The 14,674-nt window shown below is 40.3% G+C and overlaps 1 protein-coding gene across 12 annotated transcripts in view; it reads left to right on the top strand.

Annotated features, from left to right (window-relative positions):
• Nucleotides 1–517: 517 nt before the first annotated feature.
• Nucleotides 518–14,674, top strand: part of ptprub (protein tyrosine phosphatase receptor type Ub) — a 137,332-nt gene continuing 123,175 nt past the window's right edge. For 6 of the 12 annotated variants that reach the window (XM_035530549.2, XM_035530545.2, XM_035530546.2 and 3 more), the window contains exon 1: nt 518–758. In XM_035530549.2, the coding sequence (XP_035386442.1) occupies nt 689–758 (70 nt within the window). In that variant the 5' untranslated portion in view covers nt 518–688. The remainder of the gene's footprint in view (nt 759–14,674) is intronic. The other 6 variants (XM_035530554.2, XM_035530551.2, XM_081695832.1 and 3 more) reach the window with 1 other exon arrangement.

Genomic DNA, 14,674 nt, shown 5'->3' with positions numbered 1-14,674 from the left:
CAAATTGAGTATTGCCATTTCCTTGTTCTAAAAAGTCTGAATTAAGGGCAGTTTAAATGTGTCCTAATTAAGGCATTTTTCTACCTGGACCTCATTATGTACAAGTGTATCTGATGACCTTTCAAGGGGATAAGAATTTGAAACACCTTACTGCAGAAGATGCTGGTCACAGAGCTCGTAACTCACATGTACGCTTATAACTACATAAACTACGTAATCATTTTTTTCTCCATCTTGTGTTCTTTTTATTCTATTAATATAACAAAGTATCTCTGTGTATTTTCTTCTTACTGCACTGACTGATTTCAGATGCCTTTTCGTAAATGAGAGGAGACAACTATGTAGTAGTACGAGCCAAGTTATTATTATACTTGTGCAAAATGTTATATTTGAGCACCGGGAAGTGAATTTGCCCATATAAATTCTGCAATGCGCCACACGGAGGCGTCAATCGCACATGTCTAAACGCCAGAAAGTATTCTTGGGAAAAATTCCGGATTTTAAGTGTTTATCCTGACGTCAGTTTGAACGGTTCGTGCAGTCCTCGTATCACTTCGCGCGACTCTCAACTACGCTTCGTTTGGAATTCGAGAATCGATGGACTGGAGTCCACAACCTACCAAATCTGTACTAGTGGAGTCACTGAAATGATTTCCGCTTGTCTTTCAAACTGGACTAAAAACATAAAATGAATACCTGCGCAATTCTTTTGATTCTTGCTGTTCAGATTCACGCCGACAGCGTTGAGGGACCAACAGGTAAAGTCCGGTCTCTCCCGTGTTGTTCGCACTTTAAAAGTTGTTCATGTTTGGGCCATGAAGATACCAGACGAATACTCTAGAAATAATTTAAAGACGGAATTGTCTGAGTTGTTTTAAAATTTTGTTCTGAACTTTTAATGTGGATGTTTAGTTACACTTAAGTTAAAGGGAGAAGATATCTTACGGATAAAAATAAATCGTCGCGTTGTGCGTTTTTTTTTTTGTATGTGTTTCTGGGTATAAAATGTTCCGGATTTGGTTTTGTGATGCATGAAAATCCACCTGGACAGTAGAAGTAACGACTCGTGTGATCGCGTACCCTGATCTTAACAGGCGAGATTTAAAAAAAATAATTATTATTATTTTAAAAAAAGTTTTCTGAAGGTAGGCTAAACTGTTATAGACTTTCCCCTCTTTAATTCACCCGCGCAGTTTTAATAACGATATTAATGAGGTTTTTTAATACCGTTGTCTGGGCTGATTTGTTTTATTTCTTTCCACTGAATAAAATTATAAAAGCAGTGTTTTAGGCTTGTTTCTTAGCCAGATCATACCGACGGTCTTGCTGCTATTTATATTTAATATTTTAATAGGTTAAAATCTATTACGCCAATCTATTTGTCTTTAGGTTACGTTATTTCACGCCAGTGTGAAGTTACATGTTTTTCCATGAAATTGCAGACTTTCAGTATTTTTGTTTTCTCCGTGCTTCTTGCGAGTTCAGTTTGATATGCTCCGCACAGGACATTACGCCTATACCGTTCGAGAATACAGGGCAAAGCTCTCCTCCTCGTCCATCAGCACGAACACCTCAATGATGCATCCACCCCTGGCTTTGTTATTCTATGAACGCATCATTGTGATTGAACTGGTGTTTACCTTGTTGTCCACTGCATTTTAAGGTCGAGTAACACACAAAACTTGCCAAAAAAAACCCCTGAAAAACCATGAAACAACGTGATTGTAATAAACATTACACAATGTGCAGAAAAGATCTTGCCATGAGCTGCGTTGTCACAGCCTTCTAGGTCAGTCTTTTCATTTCTGAGTGTATAGCCCACCTCTGAGAGTTTAATATGTATTAGTGGCAAATGGTGTGGAATACTAAAGTATAAAGGAATCAGTGTGGGCTAAAAGATCAACCTTGTTAAAGTGTGAGCAAAACCAGAATATTTTCATATTGCCATTGCATACAGACACCTCAACATAGGAACTCTAAGAAAAATAAGAACTATAGATTCCCTTTTTTGTAAATCTGTTTATTTAATGCCCAATTTAATGACCATCTAGAGAAAATTAATTAATTTTCACAGTTACTCATACAGTTAGTCCTTCATATATTCTTACACAGAATTTAGGAGTTGTTTCACTAGGAAGCAATGCTACATTGCTGATATCACTTTGCTCCCTCAAAGCCAATCTGTTGTCAACATAGCCTTATAGTTTGGCTTGCCTGAACAACTTGACAAACAGTCATGATCCATTTGAGAAAGTTATCGATTTTCAGTTAACAAAATGGTGTCCATTTAGCAAGCTGTCAAGTACCAGGGGTGTGTTTGTGTTTTGCCTGGTTCTGTGTGGGACATTTTCCAATGTAATCTCATGTCCTATCTTATTAAGATATCTGACATTTTTGTACAGCCTGAGTTGGGGGGAGTAGTATACCTCAGTGTGGGAGGAATAGTATACCTGAGTTTGGGGAAGTAGTATACTTGAGTTTGTGGGGGTAGTATGTCTGAATAGTGTTTTTTTTTCCCCCTTTTGGGATTTTTTCTTTGTCTGGTTGATGTAAGCTCCTCTTATCTAAAATGAGATTAATTCTATTGGTATAATTGTTTTCTATGTACCCTCATCAACACACTCCAAAAGTCTCCTGCAGATTAATTAAAACAGATTAAGAATTAAGTCTCATAATTAAATCTAAATTTTATTTTATTATTAGGTTATTACTTCAGTTCCCCTCAGAGAATGATGAATAAGAAGGTTGTATAGTTGAAAAAGAGAAAGAAATGTCTAATTGCATTGCAGATTATTAGTGGTGCAGGACAAGTTGACTTCTAAAACCTAAAGTAGGCTAAGACTCCTTTGTAGCTGGTATGCTGAGAAAATTCTATTGCCAAAAGTTTAAACTTGAAATTTTGAATTGCAGAGTGGTGAGGAGAGGGACCTCTCATTTATTTCTCCTCTGAAGGACATTTTATTTTGTTCTCCTTGCCATAGTTATAGACTCTGTAATAGTCCAGTTCATGTAGTGGTGCAGAACTCATCCCAGGTCTGCGTCAGCCATAATGAGGAGAATGAAGCACATTATTAAGATGAATAGTTTGAATTATGAAAATAATTAAAACCCATGAAGATAATTAAAAGAACTCAAATGGAATGGTGAGCAACTGCACAGGCTGTGTGAGATCGCTTGAGATTTGAAACGTATCAGGCTTTTTTATCTGCCTTTGTGACATTGCTGGTTTATGGAGACAACTCCCTGTGTCTGGGACAATCTGTTACAATTAGCTCTTGATGGCTCTCACCTGTCTATTTCTATTACAATTTGACATATTTTAAAGAGGCTTTTTTATGACGAAGGCTGATTTTTTTTAATGTGAGAAATATTTTGTATGGTGAACAGTATGTACTGCAGGATTGTGCCATTATGGTTTTTAGCCTTGTGTGCCAAACCCTAAAACAGTTAACATAACATAAAAGCACTCATTAACTCAAGAGGAAAGTTGTTTTTTTTAGTGTTTATTAATTGCATTTTTCAAACTATGATATATATTGTGCTTACTAGGAGCTGTTTTGTATTTTACAAGATAATATATATTGAAAACTCTTGACAGAGTATGAGTTGTATGAGTCATGGGCATGAAGGAAAACTGTTTACATACTTTTTTAAAAACTTGGTAGTTGTATTCTCCATTGGGAACAGCATGCATACTTGCATGCCATCTGTTCTTCCCGGTACCAGCTCTTGTTGTCAAGTGCCTTTGTTTTCGAGATGGCTCCATGCAGCTGTGTGTCTGCAGGGAAGTCTGTGGGGGATTGGGCCACGGGACCAAAAGCCTAGCAGGTGGGCATTCCCCCTCCTGAAGACATGACGCTCAGTCTGCTTATATGAACCTTTGCTCAGACAGACTGACGCCCAGGTGTACAGCACCAAGGTGCGGGAGGCCTTAGATGTTAAAACTGCGAAGATGCCGCACAAGAAACTGAACCGTCCATCCGCCAGACATCACAGTCGGCTCCTTTGACTTTTACTAATTGCAGGGCACCTTTGAGAAAGAGCAATGAGGATGGGCATGACTGGAATTGGGTCCCCTCTTTAATTTCAGGAAATGTTTGTTATTGCTGCCTCTGGATTCCCCTTAGCAACTTGATCTGAGATGACCTCGGCCCTGTTTTTCTCCTAGCATTCAGCCATGGCTGCCGCTGCCAGAGTAATGAACGAGGAAGAGGCAGGCAGAATTTCAGGGCAGCAGCCGAGGGAGCCTCTTCTAGAACATCTGAAGTAGTCCATCTCTTGTCGACATTGTTTTCTTTTGACTTCTCTGCTGACTGTTCTGGGTTGGGTGGGGGTGGTGGTGGTGGTGGTGAGAGGTGGGGGTGGTTGGGTGTGAACTGCCGCAGGGCCCTTTTCTTCACCTCTTCTCTTGAAACAGCAGTTCAGTGCTGAGTCACCTATGATGGGAAACGGGTGAAAACGAAGAGAGCAACTGGGCTCTGGGTTTCCTTTATTGTCTTTGGAAGGACTGGTTGATTCCTCTGAGATTTATTGAAGGTTTTGAAAAGCAAGTTGTTTTTGGAGGCCCTGATGGAAATCTGTTTCAGAGGAATTGCTAGTTGAAGTAGACCAGCAGCACATCAGCTCAGATCAATGTTAATGTGCGGAGTGTGTGGAGCAGTACCAGTTTCCGACAGTGCTACTCCTCAAAGAGTCATTTTAAATCAAGCTTACCCATGTGTGCTTTGTAGTAATTCAGCCAGGTGGCATGCTGTATGATTTTTATGCCAGCTTATCACAGTTCAGCTGGTAGCTGAAGACCTGGGTTTCTTCAAAGGGCTTCATTCCCCTTCTGTTTCTTTACTGTCTGCTTGAATAAAAGGAGAGTTTTGTGCATTCAGAAAATTTGTACAGCAGCTGTTTTCCCTATGAGGCACTGCTGCAGTCTTCAGAATTTTCAGTTTACATGAGTTCTAGTGTACATGAGTTCTAGTTCTAGTGTTTCTGTGCACTGTGGGTCCCAATCTTGGCCCATACAGGATATGCGGGGCATAGGCAGACATTAGGGTGGGGGGTATAGGCAGATACTGAGGAGGCATAGGTGGACACTGGTGGTGGGGGGGGGGGGGGGGGGGATAGGTAGGGGGCATAGATAGATACTGGGGGGGCATAGGTAGACAATGGGGGGCAAAGGTAGACAATGGGGAGTATAGGTAGACACAGGTTCTGTGCTGCATCTCTGTAAGGCACAACTTGCTCTCCATGACTATGGCCAGAGGACATTACAAAACCGAGTGTGATAGTCAGAAATCCATCGGAGATCCTGAAAATAGCTGTTGTAAGTAAAGCCACAGAGTCTTAGAAGATAATTGCATGCACCGCATTTTGTTGTGTCATGATCTTTGCAAATGAGGACCACAGATGGGTCACTAAGCAGGGTGGCTCTCCAGAGCCATTGTGCTCAAAATGTGGAAATCTGTTTTTGCCTCAAATGAGTTAAATTAGCTTGAAATATTGGATTCAGAAAGCTTCAGTATTGCCTTTGTTCTCCCTTCATGCAAACATGTGAAAAATGTAAAATTATCCATAAATAGGTTCCCTTTTTGGAACCCTCCACTACAGAACTGTGAACTGAAACAGTGAAGATCTCCCACTTCATTGCCTCATTTATTTGTATGTGTTGAGACTTCACAAACAGCTTTCCACCTCTCTCATGCAGTGCCCTTGGTCTTGGTTGAGTCAAGTGCCCCAGTAACCAGTGAGTTGATCTGGTTTGCTGGCATGTTGATTTGTATGAATTAGCATGAATATGCACTGTTGTTTCTGAAGCGAAAGTGATGCACAGTTAAGATAATTCTTTTTAACGAAATAAGTCTCTGATGTACTGGTGAAGATGAAGGTGCAAGCACCACATTCTTCATAATGTTGCTTGCAGTAGCAGAGTTGTCTCCCTTGCGCTGACCCTCATCCTGGTATCACTGCCCTCATCCAAAACTAATGGACCTCACTTTACAGTGCTGCTGTTTTCAGAGGATTATCATGCTTTTTGGTAATCAAATGCAGTTGCTTTGTGCAATTTTTTATGAACTCCTGTAGTGAATAAATTTAGCAGATTCCCCAGATTCATTTTGGGTATAAAAACCTGCAGCCGCAAAACTCGATGTGGTAAAAGAGAAAAGAGATTTATTGTAAAATATTTTTTTTATGTGTGGTGCTGTTTTTCTTCAGTGTGTGCCTTTCTCTCACAGGGCTTTACAAAACAGTTATGTGCATGCACATAAAATTCAATTTATGACTGAATGAATTTGCCAACCTGCTTCTCTCTGACCTTTTGGATCATGTTTTATGGCAAAGCAAAATGGAAAAGGTCTTTATGGTCTATCTGTTTAGCATTGTGTTTGTGTGTATTTGTGTGGGTGCATGAGAGAGTGAGACTATATGTCCCTTTTTCTGTCTTTGGGCTGGTATAGATAAGTACAGGATTCATAAAAGTGCATTCTCTGGCCATGAATGTGTCATGCTTGGTGTATTGATAGTCCCAGGAGGCCACAGGGAGCAGTGGGCTCAGCGGCCCAATCTGCCTCTGACAGGCGGGAGGATTTACTTCAGGCTTCTCCTTTCCCCCCATACATCCGTGGCCTGATGGCCTTCCTCTCACTGGCCCAGTGCAGGAGAGATTCATACAGTATTGATCCCTGAACCCTGGCAAGTTCATTCCGATACGATTTCATCCAAGTTGTGTCTGCCCAGAGCATTGCCTGTTATTGAAATGCGGAACTATAGGGGCCCCTGGAGAGGTCGTCTGATTAATCTGATTATATGTTTGTGCAGTATGGCATTATAAAATAATGTACAGTGCTGTCTTTTATTATATTTATTGTCACATTTGTATAACTTATTTTAGAATATTTATTGTTGCATTTAGCTAAGTACTGCTATTTCTTGCAATGCATATTTTCTGAAATAAATAAACAAACAAACAAACAAACAAATAAAGGTCAGGACAAATATCTGCAACACTAACATTAATGGGAGTTTATTTTTCTGGGAGAAACAAGCTTGTACGGTTCAACGTGGTAACTACCAGTTACTAATGACGGTGCTTTTGGCCCTTGAAAATGCAGAAATGCAGAAACATTTCCTTGGATCAGAGCTGCATTCTGCCATGCTAGTTGGAGCTCACTATAACGCTGTCTATAGACCACCCACTCCTGCCTCTCTCCAGCTCACTATGACGCTGTCTATAGACCACTCACTCCTGCCTCTCTCCGGCTCAGATGCCCACATGCTGTTGGATCCTCGGCCTGCTCTGCTGAATCCACTGATTGGGCTTCTTTGTTCGCATGTCTCTTTGACACCAGGGGCTAAGTGTGGGGCGGCATGCTGTGTACACGCTGCTCTGGGGTATCAGTGGTCTTGCAGATCTGCCTGCCTGCCTCCGGCTGCCTGCTCGGTGGACTGGAGGCGTGCGTTAGCTGCTGGTTCTTGCTTGTGGCACACAGGCCTTCCTCCATCTGTGTCTCCCTCCCCTCCAGGAGTGACGGCCTCTGCTACCTCTGCACACAAACGGCTCGTGGGTCCTGCAATGCTACTGCTCCTAGCGCCGCTCTTCTGGCTGTCCTCAGAGAGGCCGCTCTCATACGGCTTTTTTTTTTTTGACTTTTCAAGTTCTACTGGTCATCTGAACCTTGTGATATGTTCTGCATGCTGGAGTGTTATTATTAGTTCAGTGGAGGCTTTACTGGTCTGTTAAAGTTCAGTATAAATTAGGTTCGCTTATGGTTAAATCTAAAATTGGCTGGTGGAAAATAAAATAAAATATTAAATACATCCCATTTTACAGGGGTGGGGGTCAGCCGGCAAATATCCAGTAATTCAGGCAGGATTTCTGTGGTCGTGAGCCTCGGTGCTGTCAGGACTCAGTTGATACCATGAAATATAAAACCACTTCATGTGCCAAAATGACTCCTCCATGCCTTTTTTTTCTGCACAACAAGGCCTGGTGTTGAATTCCTTCACAGGGACAGGTGGGATCGCAGGCTAAGCTAGCTGCTCCCATGGGTGTCATAAAGCCAGTGCCCTCATGGTGACTGGGCATCATTCTACCTATTATCACATTGTTTTCATTAAGTCATTACGAGTAAGCGGGAGAACCGTAGCATGCTGCTCTCCACCTAATACCTTGTTAAGTGAATTATAACCACCTGTTTCAAGAGTGCCATGAGCTATGAGAATTCACACATCAAGCTTTAAATGAACGACTTCTTCAGCCACTTGTTTTCTGTCTCGGCCCGGTTTTGTTCTTGTCAGCCTGTCACATAAGTAGGAAGTGTTTGTGCTTGAGCTTTCTTGCTTTTTTGCTTTCTGTCATTTTATCCTTCCCACTTTTTTGTCTCTCTCACCTCTCTCTCTTTTTCTGTTCCCTCCACATTCTGCCATTATGACCTACCATATCTCTCTTTGTTTCTCTCTTATTTTTTTTTAAATATTGTGTATGATATTCACTCATGCTGACATCACTCTCTGAAACGTAGTTTGCATGAAGAAAGATAGCTAATCTCACACTGTTTATTTTCCTGCAAAGCTACTTCCCTGTTTCTTGCGCAATGCCAGAAAAAAAGAAAAACAATCAGGGAAAAGGTGCTGTGTTTGAGCAAGGCTGTAGCCGAAATGAGTTAAGCTAAGTCTGTAGCAGGCATGACAAGGGATTTGCTTAATATTGATGTTCATTAGAAGCATGTGAACCAAATTCTGAAACTTAGCAGTTTTATGTATCTCATATGAAGGGACCCTTAGTTTTCCATAATAATTGCAGAGTATTAAGCTGAGCTTCAGCTCAGTTTTGCCAAGTAGGGTTTACTTTGTGAGCATGACCTGCGAGAACTCTGTAGAGTCCTCTTTACCATGTTCAGACCCTGCACTTCAACAACACTTATGCTAAGAAAATGTTGATGATATTTTGAAAAATGTTTGAAATGCAATGTTCCTTCTCATTCTCTCTGACTCTTAATGTGCCTCACTCCTACGTGTAGTTCTGTGTATGCTTCAGTAAGTGATCTTTACTGCATGCCTTCCAAGTGACGTCGATGGAAAGTCTGCCAACACTCGCTTGGTGTGCCAAAGAAGACGACCAGCAAATCCAAACCTGATGCATAGGATTTGAAGTGCAAGGCTGAGTTATATATAAATCCAATGGCTGAACGAGTGAAGCACCCAGGTGACAGTGAATTGCGCAGACCCAGGTGTTAGCTGTGCCACAGAGAGCAGCAGGCTATCGATCCAGCCAATGCCGCCTGCCAGAAGGAGCTTATTGCTTCCTCTAGAGCCCGACTCCCTCACCCTGGAGTCCCAACGTCCTGTCCCAGGTCACCCTTATAGCACTTCAGGTGCACATCCTCCTCAGCTTTTTTGGAGCTTTTTCTTGATTCCTTTTATTGTTTCTCTCTCTTTCCTGCCCTCCCCTCCCCCACTGGCCTTCATGCTTCACCACGCTGCTGCAGTCAGCAAGCAGTCCCCGGTGTCTGTCCATTAATGTGTGTGTTGGAGTAAACAAGCATGGGTTTGCGCCTTCTTGCGGGAGAAGGCATCTACCTCCTCTCACACCCAGTGGAGTTTCACTGTATGCTCCTGAGATTCTGTGAGAACCTCTCTCTCCCCTTCTCTCTCTCTCTCTCTTGCTGTCTTTCTCTCAGCACCCAGTCCTGACACTAGCCAGGAATGAAGACTGACTATATGAGTGAATCCTTGTGTTTTTCCGGTTGTATCTAGCCATCAGCCTTAGAAAGCATTGCACAGCCTCTGTTGCTCTTTTGCATGTAACTCCTGTCTTCCAGCACTAGATCAATGGCAGCCGAGTGTTGCTCCCTTAAGGGCCAAGGTTGTTGGGTTTTACTCATCACTGTTGTAGCCCGCCTTGCCTCTGTATTTGTACTATACACAAAACAGCCTGGGTGGATGAATGAAACTCATGATTGTGCTTTTTGGCCTTGAGATAAGGTGAAGGAAAATTCTTATTCAATTGAAACAATTAGAAACAGGTGAAAGAAATAAAAGCAAGCCAGTAACCAAATGGGACTGGATGTGTTCGGGTGGGTGGGGTGGCCTCTTTGTACAAAGTCTACTTGGCCTGTCTTACTGCAGGGTATCTGGAGAAGAGCCTGTTTTTCCTCATTTCTACTCCTGGAGAAATTCCTTACATTAGCCAAAAATCCATACCAATGTGCAACATGGACAAGCCACACTCTTCTTCATTTTCAGCAACAAATAAAGGGGATGTGTATTGTGTTTCCCTTTTGCCATTTTCTGTTTATGTGTCTATGGGAGCTAATGGGTTCACATTTTAACTACATGTAAGTACAAAAAAGCTGTGGCCACAATACACAAAGGAGCAGTATCTAGTGAGTGCCTCTGCTGTAAAGAGAAAGGTGGCTCATTCTATCACACCATTCTGTTGCCTTTGTGGAAAAAAAAACATGCATCGGCCCTTTGTTTAACGCAGTATGGTGCAGGGCTCTCCCTGCTGCCTGTTTGCTGGGTGTCCTGGCTAATAAAGGTTAAAGCCAGGGTTAGGAAGGACATATGCAGATGAGAGGTGAGGAAAGAAAATGTTAGAGAAAGAATGGTGAATGGGTATTAGCACACTTAGGGCACTGTAGGAAAACAGAAAGAGAAAGAGTAAAGTCTTGTGGATACTGACTTCAACAGCCTAAAGAGATTTTAGATTATCCAGATACTTTTGTTATGCTCTATTTTTTCTTCTCTCTCTTCTAGTTTCTCTTTTTGTCACAGGTTCTCTTTTCCTTATTAATTGTCTATGCTTTAAAATTGTATAGGATTATAATAGCATATTAGCATATTGTCATAATTCTACTTTGCAGTTTGCTCATATTTGGAGCTTCATTCCAGGGGTGAGATGAGACAACAACAAACGCAAGCGTGTATGCACACACACACACACACACACACACACACACACACACACACACACACACACACACACACACACACAGAGACAGACAGACAGACAGAGAGAGACAGACAGACAGACACAGGCACACTAAAGTTTGGGCTATGAAGTAATTAATATCCTCATTAATTTGAGGAAAGAGCTGAAACTAAATCTGGACTGGGATGGCACTCTGGGGTGTCCCAAAGGACAGCTTCAGGATTTCCTATTTGGAGCAGATCGAAGCAGAGAAGCATCACAGACTATATGACATCAGAACTCCTGCCTTGTCTCTTTCCCAGGCCCTTTCCCACGCAGACAGTGTAAAGGTTACATTCCCACTCTGTCTCAGGTCAACCATTTGTTCCACTGTCATATGCCCTCTGAGAAAACCCCAGCAGCAGAGAGCAGCCCTGCCCATGCTCTGTAGAAATATTTTGGGTATAACAAAGCAGCAGTATGATTCCTGTGAGTATGAAGGCCCCTGTCCTCATAGTTACTTTATTTATGTATAGATCTGACATACTACTATAACCAAATTTCACACTGAAAGAATGCCTTATACTTTTATGCAGAGAAACGTAATATACTGTATTATCCTGAAAAGGCCAGCTCCACAATAGAATTCCAGGGTTCGTTTGAAATATCCAATGCACACAATGTAAATGAAAGTCAGAATGGTATTATTGGAGACAGGGCAGCTTAGCGCTGTCATCACTGAGGTGACATTAGCATGAATGGCACAGCAAGCAAATGGAGCATGTTTCATTGCAGCTGGATTTTTGTGGTTTTTGCCAGGGTTAGGCGCTTGGGGAGAGAGCTTCTTATTTAGCAATGAGGCTGCGGTGCTGCGGATTAATCCGGTCCAGTGAACCTGTGTGAAGCTGGAGGTTCTACCTAGGGATGACAGACAGAGTTCTGGTACATTTAAATAGAGAGTAATCTCTTCATTATGAAGTCTCTGTCTCTCTCTCTCACTTTTTATATATATATATATATATATATATATATATATATATATATATATATATATATATATATATATATATATAATTTTTTCAAATTTCCAAATCCAAAGTAATCAAGGTAAATACATGCAGTAAAAAGGCCAAGAAGTTCAAGAAAAGTCCAAAGATGTAGAGATTGTAGTGAAGCACACAGGGTTTCCTGTTTATCTGGAAATCTTTTGTACTTCATTACAATTTTGACTAGCGCGCTCTCTCTCTCTCTCTCTCTTATATATATATATATATATATATATATATATATATATATATATATATATATATATATATTAGTATTTAAAAATACATTTTTGACAGTAATGTCTACTTTATAGTAGTCTTGAAGTATTTCTACTTGATAATTTCTGTTTTTGGAGACTCTTTCACGCTACTACATTTGACGGTATTCATTTATTTATACTTTATTTCTTTATACTTCTTACTTCACTACATTTATACAAGACCCATTGTTCCTTGTAACTTTTTAAGTGAAAGTTTTTTGTTTTTTCTAAGTAAACAGTGAAACAGTGACAGAAAACGTTGATAATGTTGATGTTTTTTCAGACTAATGGACTCCTGTCAGGAGTTTTAATGATCTAATTTGCTTTGATGTGTTCAACAGCAGCCTAACTACTTGGAGATCACAAAGAGACACAGGCCAATGACATTTGAAAAGACCTTTAAAAAGCTTGAAAAATTACAAAACATTTGTCATCCTGATGTCACCAGTGGGCTTACTTGAAGGAACCTTTTAAAAATAAATTTAAAGCAGTATTAAATATAAATGATTATTTTTATTATAGAGTTTTGTGATATATGTATATCATAGTTGGCTTCCCCGTTGCGTCTGTCTCACTGTCGCTTCGTGCTCCAGTACACTTACACTTCTCTGGCACCAGGATGCAGCCATGCAGCAAGATGGCATGTGCAGTTAAAGAACATTTACTTGGTAAAATTAAAAATGCAACAAAAAAACACAGTTGATGCATAGTCTTATATAGTTGAATACATATAAATTGAATCCCCATGGCTGTAAAATGTTATAGAGCCTTTAAAAGGACAAGGTGGATAAAAAGTATAGCTAAGTGTTATTGCCTTCCTGTGCTTTCCTATGCAAATTTCAAACAACTGCTGAATAAAGGCAGCGTAAATTGGGGTGACTAGCTTTCAGTAAGGAGTATAGATGCTGGGGTGTGAATGTAATAAATGTGTGATAATTTGATCTGTGTCAAATTATTTTGTCACCTGCATGCTCTACATGGACAAAACAGACTTTGCAAAAAAATTAGCCCAATCCTAAAAGCATCACTATTAGTTCTGTATTTGGGCATTTTAGGGCTTGTTACAGCTCCAGACAAAAGATCATAAAGAAAGCAAATATCATGTACATTCTCTGGTCATATGCTTCTGTGAAGCAGCTAAACACACACACTGAGAAGCAGTGGTTGCATATAGGGCATGTGTACATGATCAACCATGGCTGAGAAGGTGAGACATATAAAAAAAATGGTCAAAGCGATGCTAAAGCAGCCGCGTGGGTATGGCGACTGTAGAAAGCAAATGACAACAAGAAAGGAAAGCCAATTTTAGGCATTTAAAAATCTTGGCTGGCACATTTCCTAGGCCAAAAAAAGAGGATGTATGGTCACAAAAAAGTGTTTTCAGTGTGAGCCTATGCTATATCATTTTTGCAATGTAAATGTAGCAAAGGTAAAGCAAAACATCGATCCTTTTCCCTATGCCCCATCCCTGTAAGGGCTCCTTTTACTTTCTTTTCATTTATAAAATATTGAAATCTATGTCCACTTACACATGACGAATATTCCTGAAGTTTTTACGAGTACCACAGATAACCAAAACTTAGTGAAATTAATGGTAAATACAGTCACAGGAGATAGTAGCAACTTCACACAATGGTTCGTCAAAGAAAAGGTTAAATCTTGGCCAAGGTTGACCTTTACAGTCAGCAGGAACTAGCTAGTTAGTAAATGTATGTAAGTGAATTTGCTAAGCCTACAAGTTTGGGTTCTAAGTATAGTTTTGTTAAACTATACAAAGCTGTACTGCTTATCAGTTGAAAGAAATTTAGAAAAGCAAGCTGGCACATCAGTGACACTTATAAACTTAAGTGCCAATGTTAACAAGGATTCATTAATGAAAAATACTTAAGCTTTACTAAAGGCAGTATTAAGCATTACTAAACATGTATGTAATAGGTCAAATAAATGTTTACTAATGATAGTAATGATAACTAATATATTGTTTTATGTACTGTGTATTAATGTGCACTTCAATATTGTTTAGTAATTTACATGTAGCTACTTTTAACTAACACATTGTATAAGTACTGTGTTATTGTACCCTTAAGTACTATGTAACTGTATAATGTACTCCTGTAAAGTGTTATTACTTACTATAATCTAAAGATGGTGTTATTAAAGGTGACATAGCATCAGCTACTACCTCAGTTGCAGCCACATGGGCAATGCCAAATCAATTCAGCATGGAGGAGATGCTAAGACTGGTGCAGGCAGTGCTTAATTTCTAAACAACGAGGTAAACGGAACACCATGGGTGAGGTGATCCAGCAAGTGGGCAAGGAGAGAAAAGGTTTTTTTCTCAGAACACGATGTCCTGCAAAACTACATTATAACATGAAAATAGCATGGAAATAAAAACATGGGTACTTTTGCTTCTTTAAAAAAAAAAAAGACAACAAAGTCAGTTGTCTTTTTTACGATTTACA

This window comes from Electrophorus electricus, chromosome 14, assembly GCF_041902795.1.
Source record: "Electrophorus electricus isolate QZ-2024a chromosome 14, ASM4190279v1, whole genome shotgun sequence".
Classification (NCBI taxonomy): domain Eukaryota; kingdom Metazoa; phylum Chordata; class Actinopteri; order Gymnotiformes; family Gymnotidae; genus Electrophorus; species Electrophorus electricus.
This window is presented reverse-complemented; position numbering and strand designations above follow the sequence as displayed.